The 12,063-nt window shown below is 51.2% G+C and overlaps 5 protein-coding genes across 5 annotated transcripts, besides 5 other annotated features; all 5 read right to left on the reverse strand.

The window, feature by feature from the left end:
• Nucleotides 1-7,469: part of a sequence feature (areas merged during assembly that could not be assigned to a particular haplotype. This can correspond to areas where the two haplotypes were merged or to regions with more than two copies in the genome that were merged during assembly.) that runs on past the window's edge.
• Nucleotides 175-217: a repeat region.
• On the reverse strand, nucleotides 313-2,487 carry Tc00.1047053509769.120 (hypothetical protein, conserved; the record flags this gene model as incomplete). Its single annotated transcript, XM_809907.1, has 1 exon — nucleotides 313-2,487. The coding sequence occupies one exon, from the start codon at nucleotides 2,485-2,487 to the stop codon at nucleotides 313-315; it is 2,175 nt and encodes a 724-aa protein (XP_815000.1).
• Tc00.1047053509769.130 (DNA polymerase zeta catalytic subunit, putative) lies at nucleotides 2,652-8,309 on the reverse strand (the record flags this gene model as incomplete). Its single annotated transcript, XM_809908.1, has 1 exon — nucleotides 2,652-8,309. One exon carries the CDS (start codon nucleotides 8,307-8,309, stop codon nucleotides 2,652-2,654), a length of 5,658 nt encoding a protein of 1,885 aa, XP_815001.1.
• Nucleotides 7,470-8,109: a sequence feature (areas merged during assembly that could not be assigned to a particular haplotype. This can correspond to areas where the two haplotypes were merged or to regions with more than two copies in the genome that were merged during assembly.).
• Nucleotides 8,110-12,063: a sequence feature (areas merged during assembly that could not be assigned to a particular haplotype. This can correspond to areas where the two haplotypes were merged or to regions with more than two copies in the genome that were merged during assembly.).
• Nucleotides 8,131-8,158: a microsatellite.
• On the reverse strand, nucleotides 8,384-9,421 carry Tc00.1047053509769.134 (hypothetical protein, conserved; the record flags this gene model as incomplete). Its single annotated transcript, XM_809914.1, has 1 exon — nucleotides 8,384-9,421. One exon carries the CDS (start codon nucleotides 9,419-9,421, stop codon nucleotides 8,384-8,386), a length of 1,038 nt encoding a protein of 345 aa, XP_815007.1.
• Nucleotides 9,738-10,376, reverse strand: Tc00.1047053509769.140 (hypothetical protein, conserved; the record flags this gene model as incomplete). Its single annotated transcript, XM_809909.1, has 1 exon — nucleotides 9,738-10,376. The coding sequence occupies one exon, from the start codon at nucleotides 10,374-10,376 to the stop codon at nucleotides 9,738-9,740; it is 639 nt and encodes a 212-aa protein (XP_815002.1).
• On the reverse strand, nucleotides 11,197-12,063 carry Tc00.1047053509769.148 (dynein heavy chain, putative; the record flags this gene model as incomplete). The annotated part of the gene is made up of 1 exon (XM_809916.1): nucleotides 11,197-12,063. A coding segment is annotated over one exon (867 nt), but the record flags the coding sequence as incomplete, so codon positions are not given.

Consider the following 12,063-nt stretch of genomic DNA (forward strand, 5'->3'; position numbering starts at 1 on the left):
AGGCACGCCGTCCGTCCAAAAATGGTCCCTTATTTTTAAAAAAGAAAAGAGCAAACAACAGAACAGAGGGAAAAAAAGTTTCATTAAGCCTGATGGTACGCCAATGAATAGGTCCAAAAGAAATCACTACATATGCGTTGCATTTTATTACTATTTTGACGACACCACACACACAGAGAGAGAGAGAGAGAAAAAAAGGGAAGAAAAAAAAAAAAGAACAGTATCACTGCTCTCCAATCCGTCTGTCTGTCAAGGTGTGTAGTGTTGGTGGTGTAAAAAACAAAAACAAAAAGTCACAAAAAGTGGCGCCCTTCATCCACCAATTCTTCCCTGCATGTCTACGGCCCCTTCAAGTGTGTTTTTGTCAATGCGTGTGCCACGCTTTGTCCACAGCGGGGCCGCAAACTCATACTGCTCCTCGAGCAGGCGTGGCTCAGAGTCAATCAAATCTCGTGACTTGCGTTTTCTCACAAGTTTCGTCATGTAAACTTGCATACGACCAGGGGGCTCGCTGCTCACAATGTGGCGAAACAGCTCTCGCTCTCCCGCGATAAGAGCGGCCTTTGCGCATCCCATGCGCACTGGTGCTGAAGCCTCTGGAAGAAGTCGCTGAATAGTCAATGCAATCTCCGGATCCCCAAGCTGCGCCAGGTACTGCACATGCATTCCAATACGCTCCATGACGGTGTACTCTGGATTGGGAATCTCTCGCGTGTCCGGGTATAACTTGGCGGGTTCGGGCATCTGCGCCGCCGCCTCCAATTCGGCCAGACGCTCACGCATGCCACGCACACCCAGAAAGTTCGGTAGCTGCTTTGCCCACTGCATAATATACAGAAGCGCCATCACCGCATCGACTGGTATGTCCGAAGCAAACTCCGTTTTAAAAAAACGGTTAAAACGGCGCACCAACTGACCCCCGCCGCACATGCGCTCGTTATCGGGCCACACCACACGAACAAAAACAGGAATGTGCATCTTGGGAACCACCTGAGAGTCTTTCCACATGAAACGAAAGGCCTCGGGATCTTGCGGAGGAAGCTTCACCTCGGCAGAAAGCTGCACCTGCACAAACAAGAGCGTTTTGGAAAAGACACAACGATAGAGTGACGTCGCCACACCAGGGCCGTCAATCGTCGGGGTCATGTGCTCTGCGTGAGGGTCCACTACGGTTCGTAAGTGTGGGATCGAAAACAAAAAGGGGCAGAGATCAACGTGTTCCAACAGACGTTCAGGGTCGTCGTGTTCACCGAGAAAAAACTCCTGCTGATTGGGAAACTCTCTTATGGGAGCAAATACGAACTGCTCATTACGTGCGTCGTACGACATGTAACGAAGAATATCACCCTCACTTGAAGGCATACGCTGAAGTTCCAACATACGCTGCGCCGTTCTAAAGCGCTCCTCAAACCCCTCGTGGTGCCAGTCTCGATGAAGTGCGGATATAGACGCAAATTCCGCCAACACACGTCGAACAGCAGCAGCAGTCCCCTTCACGGGAAGCCACATGGCAGGTGGGAAATCATCACTCAATTGGATGTAAACTACCGGCGTCTCTTGCAATGGATCCACGTAAAGCTTGGCAGGCTGCGTCCCTACTGATGTTGGTATCTGTACACGCTCAGGGAAGGCGTATGTATTGCAGAAGTGTACATATTCCCTGCGTGTATCGCCCAGACAAAGCAGAGTCCGTTGTTCATGCGTATACGTGGCAGTGCTGGGAAAAACATAAGGGCCAACATGATATTCTCCCTCATTCAGTAAGTCAAATGGCAGCCAGAGGTACGGGTCTACACCTTCTTCCTCGTCCTTGTCATCATCTTTTTTGTTATTATTATTTTTCCTGTCATCGTTGTTGTTTTTATTGCTCTCACTTGTCTTATCTTCTACTCTCCATGCGTCCATAAGAGTGTTGTGGTCTTGAAAATCTACATCGCTGGATAAAGCCGTTGCATCCATCTCATCCTCGCTGTGACGCCGGTAATACAAGTCCTCACAGAGCTTATAAAACCACTCTGGCGGGTCGTTCCCTTTGGCAGCAGCAAACGCAGACCATAGTTTTCCTGCACGGTGCGCACGCATGACGAGTCCCTCGCTCTCTCTTCCATTCTCCATGCCCTTATGCTCGGAGTAGACATTCGGACAGCGCGGGTCATACCGCACAGGCGGCTCCACTACATCCATCGTTGAATATGTGCGGGTGGCATCGTGGAGTGCCACCGTCACTGGAGGCTCCAACAGGGACGAGAGAAACGGTGAATCCAACTCGGCGGTGTCAACAGCCGGAGGGGCGTGACTCAACGCCTTGCCCTCATGAGCCGCATTTCTCCTCGCAAGGAACTGGTGGGAGCGGCACAGCAACGGAGCCGCCCGCCTCACCACCCGCCTCATCCGATCCTTCGCTGTTCCTAACGGGACGCTGAAATGAGACGAGATACAAAGGAAAGAAAGAAAAAAAACAGAAAAAGAAGTACAAAAGACACGCATGGAGACACAAATTAAAAAAAAATGTGAGACAACGAAGAAGGTGAATAAATTGCATGTGTGCCGTGAGAGTCAGCAGCAACAGTGACGCCATTGTCGCAAGTGCAAAAAAATCCCACCGAATTCCCTTCCAAGAGAGAAAAGGAAAGGGGGAACAAAAAAGTGACTCACAGACTTGTCAGAAAATTTTCCAACGTCATCAGCTGGGAGTAGAGAAGAAATATCTGACGCTTCTCAAAGGACAAGTGGCAGTCAACGGAAAGACAGCACGTCGACTCCTCCCCATTCACGGCAGAAGAAGCCGCCGCAAGTTGATGGGGAACTGCAAAGTGCATGTCTTCCATGTCTCGTTCTTTCCCTGCCAAGAAATTCGGTCCGCCTGCCTCCCCACACGAGCCAATGCAACGTCGACACGCAGTCTCCAGTAATCGCAAATGTCGCTCCACACTACACCGGCGCCGTATCACACTCACAACAGGTACCGCATGGATGCGTAAACAATCGCCACATACGGGTGGATCCGGTGGTGTCGTTTCCGAGAATTTCTCAAGACACACGGCGCACAGCGTCTGCTGATAGTAAGCATCCAGCGTCCCCTTCTTCGCAAAGCATGCTGGATTCACCACGTAAAACGGCTGATCCCTGTGTTCCATGTCAACTTCTGTGCCTTCTTCCAGCACAATGGCAGCATGACGTGTCCGTGCCGTTTTTCTACCGGATAACGGGAGCCTTGTCAAACCCAGTTCAAAGTAACTGTGATATGACCGCCGCTTTGGCATGAGCGCGTACCAGTTCGCAAAGCTCACGCCAATGAGGTAAAACATGCGATCCAAGGTTGGAATGATGTGGCGCGTAATGTAGTACTCGTGGTCAATTCGTAGATTTTCCTTCAAATCCAGCAGACGTTGCGGATGTATCACCCGATCGCAAAGTCGAACAGACGCCATTGGCTGGACCACGACGTATGGCAAGCGTTCACCCCAATAAGGGGTGCGTGTAAAGTCCTTCTCCATCAACCGCATGGCAAGTTGCGCTCCAGGTGGGAGACGCGTCTCATCGCGATAACGCCCAAGTTTCACAGACTTTCTAAAGATGCAGTCGGCTGGATTACATGCCCCACGTTGTAGTTTGCCCACCTCCTCGAAGAATCGAGCCCGTAGCTCGTCTGTGGAGGCGCCAGAGAAAAGAAGGTGGATCATACATTCCGCCAGACGGGAGGTGGCGGGGCATTGATCCCTGCGCACAGTCTCAATACCCCTCGCAAAAAATTGCGGCTGCGTTTGATCTGGCTTGTAGTAAGCGTACCCCACATAGCGTTTCTTCGCAAGCAAAAGACAAGGAGATAGGACCTTCTCCAACTGCAGTTGAATCGGTGTGGGGTTGATACGACTCACCTCCCTCGCCATCTGTTCGCCGCACAGAAAGGCTTCCTCCTTTGTTCTTCCCGGCAACCGCACAAACAGCGAGTCTGTGTCGCCGTACACCACCTCAGCGTCCCATCCCGGATGAATATTAATAAGTCGCATTGCCCGCTCAAGTGTCTGACGCCCAAGCATGACTGTGGCATCCGCGACATCCACACACGGCATTCGTCCAGTAAAGGAGGCCGCAGTGTACCCATAGGTTGTGTTTGCGAGCATTTTAATAGCGGTCTGCTGCTCCTGCAGAATCCGTTGCATATAGTTGTCCCCAGACGGCTGTGCTACATGCTTCAAAGCCGCTAGTACTTCAAGTCGTGTGTCAAGTAGCGCCTGCAACATTTGCGGAAGCACACCTTTGCGTACCTCTGGCGACAGGAACATACATCCATTTGGTGCAAACGTCACTCGGTGGGATTTCGGGCACATGTCATCCTCCGCAAGAAGTCTAAGAAGTAAAGGGTCGACCTGTTTGTATGATGTCAGAACCCCCAAACGACCGCGGCGGTGTTTCGAGACTTTTCCTAGGCAGGTGGAGTAACAGAGGTTGTACGCGATTATAATACTGGGGTACAAACTTCGGAAGTCAAGCACAACAATCGGATCGTCCTTGTAGAAATCACTACGGGGTTGCATAATGAGCGGCATGCTCACAAGGCTCGGTTGATGGTGCACCTCCTCAGGCGACGGTGACAACATCGCGTAACCCATGGGCTTTGTCATGCGGTGCAACGTCGCCTCTACACGATATTGACTGCCACGACTGAGCACCTCATAAAAGAGGATTCCATACATTCGCGAGAACTCCACTACACGAGTGTAGAAGCGAAGATGCTGCGCGATGCGGTGAGGAATTACAGCCCGCGTCAAAAGGACAGAGAGTGCCACACGCCGCATGTCATCACTTCTGCTGGTGTACATCTCTATCAGGGCAGCATCTGTGAAGTACGGCAGACTACTGTGGAAGAGTTTCTGATAAACCATTTGTAACGTTTGTGAGGGGAGCTTCATCTCCTTGCGCAGCTGCCTGCCAAGATCAACCACAACACGACCGGGGACACAGTCACTGCCACCAAACCGCCTTGAAAGACGCCTGACCATTTCCTCTACGCCGAGAAGCGGAGCGGCAGGTGCAGCTGCACGTGATGTTTTTTTATTCGCAGGCAACTCTGCGACCCCATCCACCGACGGCACGGAAAACAAAGAGGACGGCGGCGACAGTGATGAGAACGACGCATCCCCGTCGCTCGCGCAATCACCCAATGCATCCGTTTCAACCGCCTCCTCACCCTTGCCATCGGCCATCCCGTATCCACCAGAAAGACGAGAGAAATCCTGCGCAAAGGAACGCTGTAGAACGATACGGTAACGTCGTTCCAAAGGCCCGACCCCGTACCTGGAACCATCCCAAGAGAGAATAATGTCGGGATCATAGAAGCACAACTCTTGACGCACTTGCCGCAGCAAATGAAACTCTGACGGCAAAAAAAACACATCGACAACGCCACTAAACGGCTGTTGCAGCCGACGAATTGGCGTTTTCGATGGGCCTACACAAAAGAGCCGCACGCCGACGGACTCCGTAAAAGAACTGGTGCGTCCGAGAGCCACTGCCAGCAGTTCCTCCTGCGCCACGTTCTGTGTACCGCGCCGGCGGTGAATGAGTACTTCCACGCACATGACACGAAGATCGCAAGTCATATAAGCGCCCCTGTCTACTGAACGGGATGCATTTGATGATGGGTGCGGCTGCCATTTCGGTTCAACGCCCGACGCAGGTTGATGGTCAGGCGACCCCCACTGCGATGGCGCCACTTGTGAAAGAAGCGGCACAGAAGGCCTTGTCTCAATTGGCCCTGCCGTTGCTCTAAGCGTTCCCCTCCCTTTTGAAGCATCCGCAGGAGCAACTTTATCAACAGGAACAGCAGGTGTGGCAAGGGGCCAAGTGGCAGCAGAGACAACAACAGATTTTTTGTGTTTATCGTATTTCCATCGAAAATTACGCGGAATGTCACCCATAAAATAACATGGGTGTAAACAGGCCGTGTTTTCTCCGCACTCCTGAAATAAGACCGCATGACGGGAGTTGACACACTCAATAGAAGAAGAAGAAGAAGAGGGCTCCGATGGAACCCTCGCAACAGATGTTCCAGACAGCGAGGCTACGGAGTGAACAACCGCTGTTGAAGATGGTGATTTGCCTATGCGGCTAAGGAGCATTGATAGCTGCGACTGGGCCGCCTGTTGCACCACACTGGAGACGGATCGTCGCAAGGGGACCGGTATGTATTTTCCGTCTTTCATTGAAGGAATCGACGGAGAGTGGGACGCCACAACATGCGTCTCCGGTGCAACTGCCGCTGCTTTTGCACACAACGGTGATGACGATGAAAATGCCGAAGAAGACAAAGATGCCAAAAGCTCCTCATCCTCAGCCACGACACCCGCTCTCAAACCGTCCGCTGTCGGAAGGGAAAGGACGGCAGGGAGTGCCACGAAGTCCTCATCCCGTGCCGGTTCAATCACCGAAAGACGCTGCTCCAAAACGTGGTAGTTGTAGCGGCACAGCAGTGCGGGGCTCTTGTAGGCGCGATACGAGTGGCAGACCACAACGCGCACAGATTGCTTCAAGACATCAATTGGGTTATCATCCTCCACATCTCCCAAAAGCAACTCCTCCCCTACACCGGCCGCACTGCCGCCGGCATCAGGCACACCCCGTGCAAGCCAACGACCATTCCTTTCGAGTTCAGCCTGGGTGTCGGCGAGGTGTGTCTCACGGATTGTCATGTACCACCGCAACCGCACAGTCTGAGCTTCCATCCCGGTTATTTTGGCTATCAATGGCCCTCGCGGTGCGCTGCCGTCGGCCTGCCCATCAAACAAAACAATGGAATCCCCTACGGCTAGTGAATTGTCATTGATTAAAGTGGAACCCTGCACACAATCGTCCTCGCTGGAAAGCAACAAACCTCCCCCCTTATCGTCAATCATATCCTCCACAGACTGCACTAAAACCGAGGGAGAGGAAAAAGACGTGCTTGAAACCGAAAAAGAAAAGGGTGCCGATTCCGCACGGTCTCCGTGCATCTCCTCCATGAGTCGCATCGTCAGATTCTCGCTCAATGTACCAGCGGAAAGGGGAAAATTCGTAGTTTTTTCCAACCCATCCCGCGGCGTCGACGTCATATGTGACAAGGGTTCCGCTGTGGCAGTGTCAGCCCTGGCACGCAGATACGTCAATGCCCGCTGTCGCATCGTCGAGACGGCAAGATCGCTATTTTGTACGTCACACACGGTACAGTTACGGTCCGATGTGTCAGAAGCCGCTCCACACCGTGGGGCGTCATCAACGCCGCACTCGGCAAAGTATTGCCGCACACTGCGCCGCACAGAGAGAAGGTTCTCCCCCGTCTCTATAGAGCTCTCCCGCCATCGCAATGCAGATGCCCTCACATCAATTTCCAATTCAGCACGCGTGAGGCGCATTGGTTCTCCTTTCGACGTCACTGCGGTGATTTTCAGGCGTGCCTGTGCCTGCACGTGCTGCAATTCTTTTGGTATGGGGGAGCGTGCCGTGCATGTGGGGATAAAAAACGGTGCCATCCCCTTCATGCCGTAATCCACCATAAACTGGAAGTGGTACGGCGCGTGTGACTCGTACGTCTGCCATCGTCGCCCTCCCACTTCTGTCGTGTGGCCGAGAAGACGCACGAGTCTACCCACCATCGCGGGGTCAATCACACTTACCCTGAAGAACGACCTGAACCTCTCATGGTAGCCATAAAAAGGCAGTCGCCGCACCAACTCAACATGATGAAGCAGCTGACGGGGCGGTGCTGACGTTGATGAAGAAGAGGGCCTCAAGACCCGCAACGCCACCGCCTCCAACTGGGCGCCAAACTGCATCACAGACACCCGGCTGTCGTGGCGCAGCACCATGAAATATGGATACACACCGTGGATATGCGCACAGACACTGCGTTGTTGAATAGAATCCGATGCCCCTCCCGCTGCAACGGTCGCATTAATATCACCTTGCGGACCGGAGCCCTCCTTACTCGTGTAGACGTACCCGAATAAATGCAGCACCGGACACCGATCGGACACACGATGAAACAACGGACTCATCAGCTCATCACCGAGCAGGGGGTCGGGTTTCGTCAAGGAGTGCTCCACCGATACCACATGCAGATTCATGTACGGACCACAATTCCCGACGCATTCACTTCTTCTTCTTCTTCTTCTTCTTCTTCCTACAGAAAACAACAGGGAAAAAATAAAGAAAAAGAAATTAGTTATTGGGGTAAAAAAAAATTCCGTTCCTCCTTCCTCAGTTTGTTGTTTGTTGTCGCGGGGATTTTTTACTCCTGCAGCCAAAAGACCTCCACTTCGACCACTTTTCATCTGGACGGCTCCTGTCCGCAAGCAGACAGACAAACATATGGAAAAAGAGACAAGTCCCACCTCCCATTCAAGGCTCAAAACTGAGGAGACTCGGCATCATCGGCGTCACCAATGGAAACAACGCAGCCGTCAAAGCCCACCCACATCCGATTGCTCAATCCCAACTCCTGCAGCTCTTTTTTCAATTCGTCATGGTTCAACGAGTGTGACATGCCAACAAAATACGTTTTCCCCGCCTGAATCTTGCATGCTGCCGCAATTGAAGCATCAACGTTCAGGTGGGAAAAATAGGGTTTGCGGGACAACATGTCCAGCACGAGAACTTCTATGGGTACCGAATCCGGAACCCCTAACAACTCCTTCGCCCGAGCCAAGTCGGTAAAAAACTTTTCCTCCAATGTGCTAATGTCAGAAACATAAAGTAAAAGTCGCGGTTTATTTCCAGACGTATGCATTGGTAAAAGAAACGCATTTGCATCATAATTCACGCCGTGTGGGACGGCAATGGGCACAACAGACCAAAAACCCATCGCGGGCTCGTCGCCCCCAGAAGGTGGTGGTGTGCGGCAACAAATATTCAGCACAAGTTTCTCCAGTGGTTTAAATACGTGCCCGGAAATAGATGCAACGTATCCTGTCTTCTTCTTTCGCCACTCGCCAACCCCGGGGGAGCCATCCTTTGGAAATAGATACGGATACACTCGGCGTATCGATGAATCGGTCCGTTCGTCGGCATAAACGTCAAGCGGGATGTCGGGTCGGTTGAACTCCCGCAATTCATCAATCCCGAATATGGCATCCGCGTGGTCATGTGTGAGAAGAACCGCGCTGAGGTCCGACACCCCGACGGCAGGGAACACCTTCATGGCCGACTCGCGGAATGTTTTTCCGCAGTCGATAAGCACATTGTGCAGGGAATAATCTGCTGGGTGCCGCAGCTGTATCAGAAATGACACATTGAGACGGTGATTTTTGCTATGTTGTGGGTCTTTAAGCGCCTCCGTGCAGGTGCTGCAGGGTGAGGCGCCGGTGATGCAGCTCAGCATGGGTGTGGCGGTACTCGAGCCCGATCCTACAATGAGCCCACGCACAAAACTCAGTTCTGTTGACATGCAAAAAGCTACTCTCCTGTGCAACTCTTTTTTCCGTCTTCCTCCCCCTTTTTTGGCTTCTTTATGTCCTCGTCTACGCCGCAGGCGGTCCTCGGCGATTATTGAACGGTCACACAGACACACCGCGGCACCCCACACGTTGCCAGGCAGACGGAGTAGGAAGAAGAAAGGAAAATAAAAAAACCTCCTGCAAACATGTATTGCACACACAAAACCTCCTCATTTAAACCACATTATTCTTTTTTTCTTGGCAATGTCGCCTCCCCTCCCCCACTCACCCAACCTTCCACCTTTTTCTTCCACTGTTGCCTGGCGCTCACAAATTCATTGCTTTGAGCGGTAAACGCGTCTCCACCTCCACATGCTGCGAGACACTAAAAAGCCCAAACAAAATAGAGTAGCGCGGCACATTAAACGCCCGACTGTCAATCGGGCAACGCACCACAAGCTCCGGCCCCTCCATCGTCTTGCTGCATCGCACCGGATGTGTCTCACCGTGAAGCTGCAAGGAGCCATCGATATGATCTTTCGTCTCCTGTTCCACATCGTAGAAGATGCGCGGGTAGCGTGGGGCATCAAGAACATAACTGCGTACGCGTCTTGACAGACGCTCCACCTCCGAAAAATTCAACAAAAGCCTTTCAAATTTGCAGCGATCCACCTCACACTGGGGCAAAAGAGAGTCGGCCTCCACCTCGACGCGTTTCAGTGACCGGTTGGCCGCGTCAATATCGTACGCAAACCGCTCCACGCGAAACCGCAAAGCTCGACCAATGTAACGGCCCAACAGCCCGGCAGGAAGTGTGTAAACGTACATTTCAACATCGCGCAGCTCCTTGCTGCTCGTGACACGCCTCTCCGAGGCACCCCATCCAAGCATGTAAAGTAATACCCCCCTTCTACTCGTGTGATAAGATGAAATAAATCGCCAGCCCCTAATCTCCCCCCTTTTCATTTGCCCCCCATAAATACAAACACAAACAAAAAAAAAAAAAAAAGAATGGAGAATTCACGACGTCTCTGCCGCCTCACAAAAGTCAGTGATGTTCCGTCAATTCAACACAACAACAAAAAAAAAAAAATAGCGGCATGCATGTGCCGTTAATTTATCTTGTCAGTAACGCTTGACAAGCACACCACGAGCTCTAAGATGATATATCAATTAAAAATAGCGTCAAGAGAAAGTCTCTTTTTCTCGCAGTGGTTTACATAAAATTTTGACGCTTCTTGTGTTCTTCTATCATACATAGTGGTAAACACAAATGGTCCCCACACACACACACATTCGAGCATATAAAAAATCAGCCCTTTTCATATCTGTGAGGTGCAAAAGAGGTGTCACACAATCAACACCACGCATACATACAGACAAAACAAATCAAACAAAAAAGTAAAAAAACATCCAACAAAAAATGGACCCAAAACAATAATTTAAAAAAAAAAGGGAGAGAAAAGTCCTTGTTTATTATATTATATGCATACGCATATAATGGGGAGGGATGAGCTTTCGTCAATCAAGTACACTTTTTTTCTTTATTTTTTCCGCCGCTTTAATCCACTCCCCCTCTATTTTAACAATCCTCATGTGCTCTTCACAGATGTTCCTTTTTTTTTGTTTTGGGTGTTTTCCATTTTTTTTTTTTTTTACATATTCATCCTTCATTTTCCCGTACCTTCTCCCCCCCCCCTCCATAGTTGCACACATATACGCAGACGCGCCTTACTTCTTATTGCCCTCTCATTCGTTTTCGTTTCTTTTTTTTTTGTTTTATCCTTTACTCATCCGTGGAGAGCAGTAACGCCGTGCCCCGCTTCGTGTAATGGTCGGGCACTGCCTCGCCGGAAGGAAGGTCGACTGCCACGACAAACGATGGTCGCTCGCGCGTACCGGTGCGGATAGGGTACATGTACAATGGGCACTCGTATATCGATGAGGAACGCGGCTTGCCGTCCCGCAACTTTGGCTTAAAATGGATGATCGGCATGGGCACAATGAGTTCCAGCGGGCGCGGCTCACAAAGTGTATTCATTTCTGCATTCCACCCCGCGCCCTCGAGGTAGATGCCCCTAACATATGCCCCCTTCTTGGCACGGTGCACAACAGTGCGCTCATCACTAGGGTGGACAATAAACTCCCATGTGTACTGGTCAATAGAGATATGATCGTGCCGAGCCTGCTGCTGTTGCAAACTCTTCAAGAAGCCGGTCGGATATGTAAATCCGGAGAGCCAAAATACATTTGGCGTACGTTGTCCCCACTGTTTCATCTGATCTATGCGCTCCACAAGGTCGACAGACCAACTCGCAAGTGGCTTCACACTTGGATACGCGCTTGTCCACGGTGGTGGGACACGACCCAGCAAGAGAGCATTAAACACCATTTCAAGCTCATCACTCATAACCACCTCTCCCTTCACCGCACGCCGAAGCTCACTCTTCTGCGCATGAATCTTTCGAAGCAACAAATTATACCGCTGAATCTCCTGCAGCAAACATGTATTCAAAGCATTGTTCGAGTCCTCCTTGACAGATTCGTATACTGCGTCGTAATCAATAAGGTTTGGGATGGCAGCCTTGCTCGGCTCCTCCAAAGACGCAAGGATTTTAAGGCAGCGTGATTCATCTGAAGCCGGCTTTGCAGA

The sequence above is a fragment of the Trypanosoma cruzi genome, genomic scaffold, assembly GCF_000209065.1.
Source record: "Trypanosoma cruzi strain CL Brener 1047053516455 genomic scaffold, whole genome shotgun sequence".
Lineage (NCBI taxonomy): Eukaryota > Euglenozoa > Kinetoplastea > Trypanosomatida > Trypanosomatidae > Trypanosoma > Trypanosoma cruzi.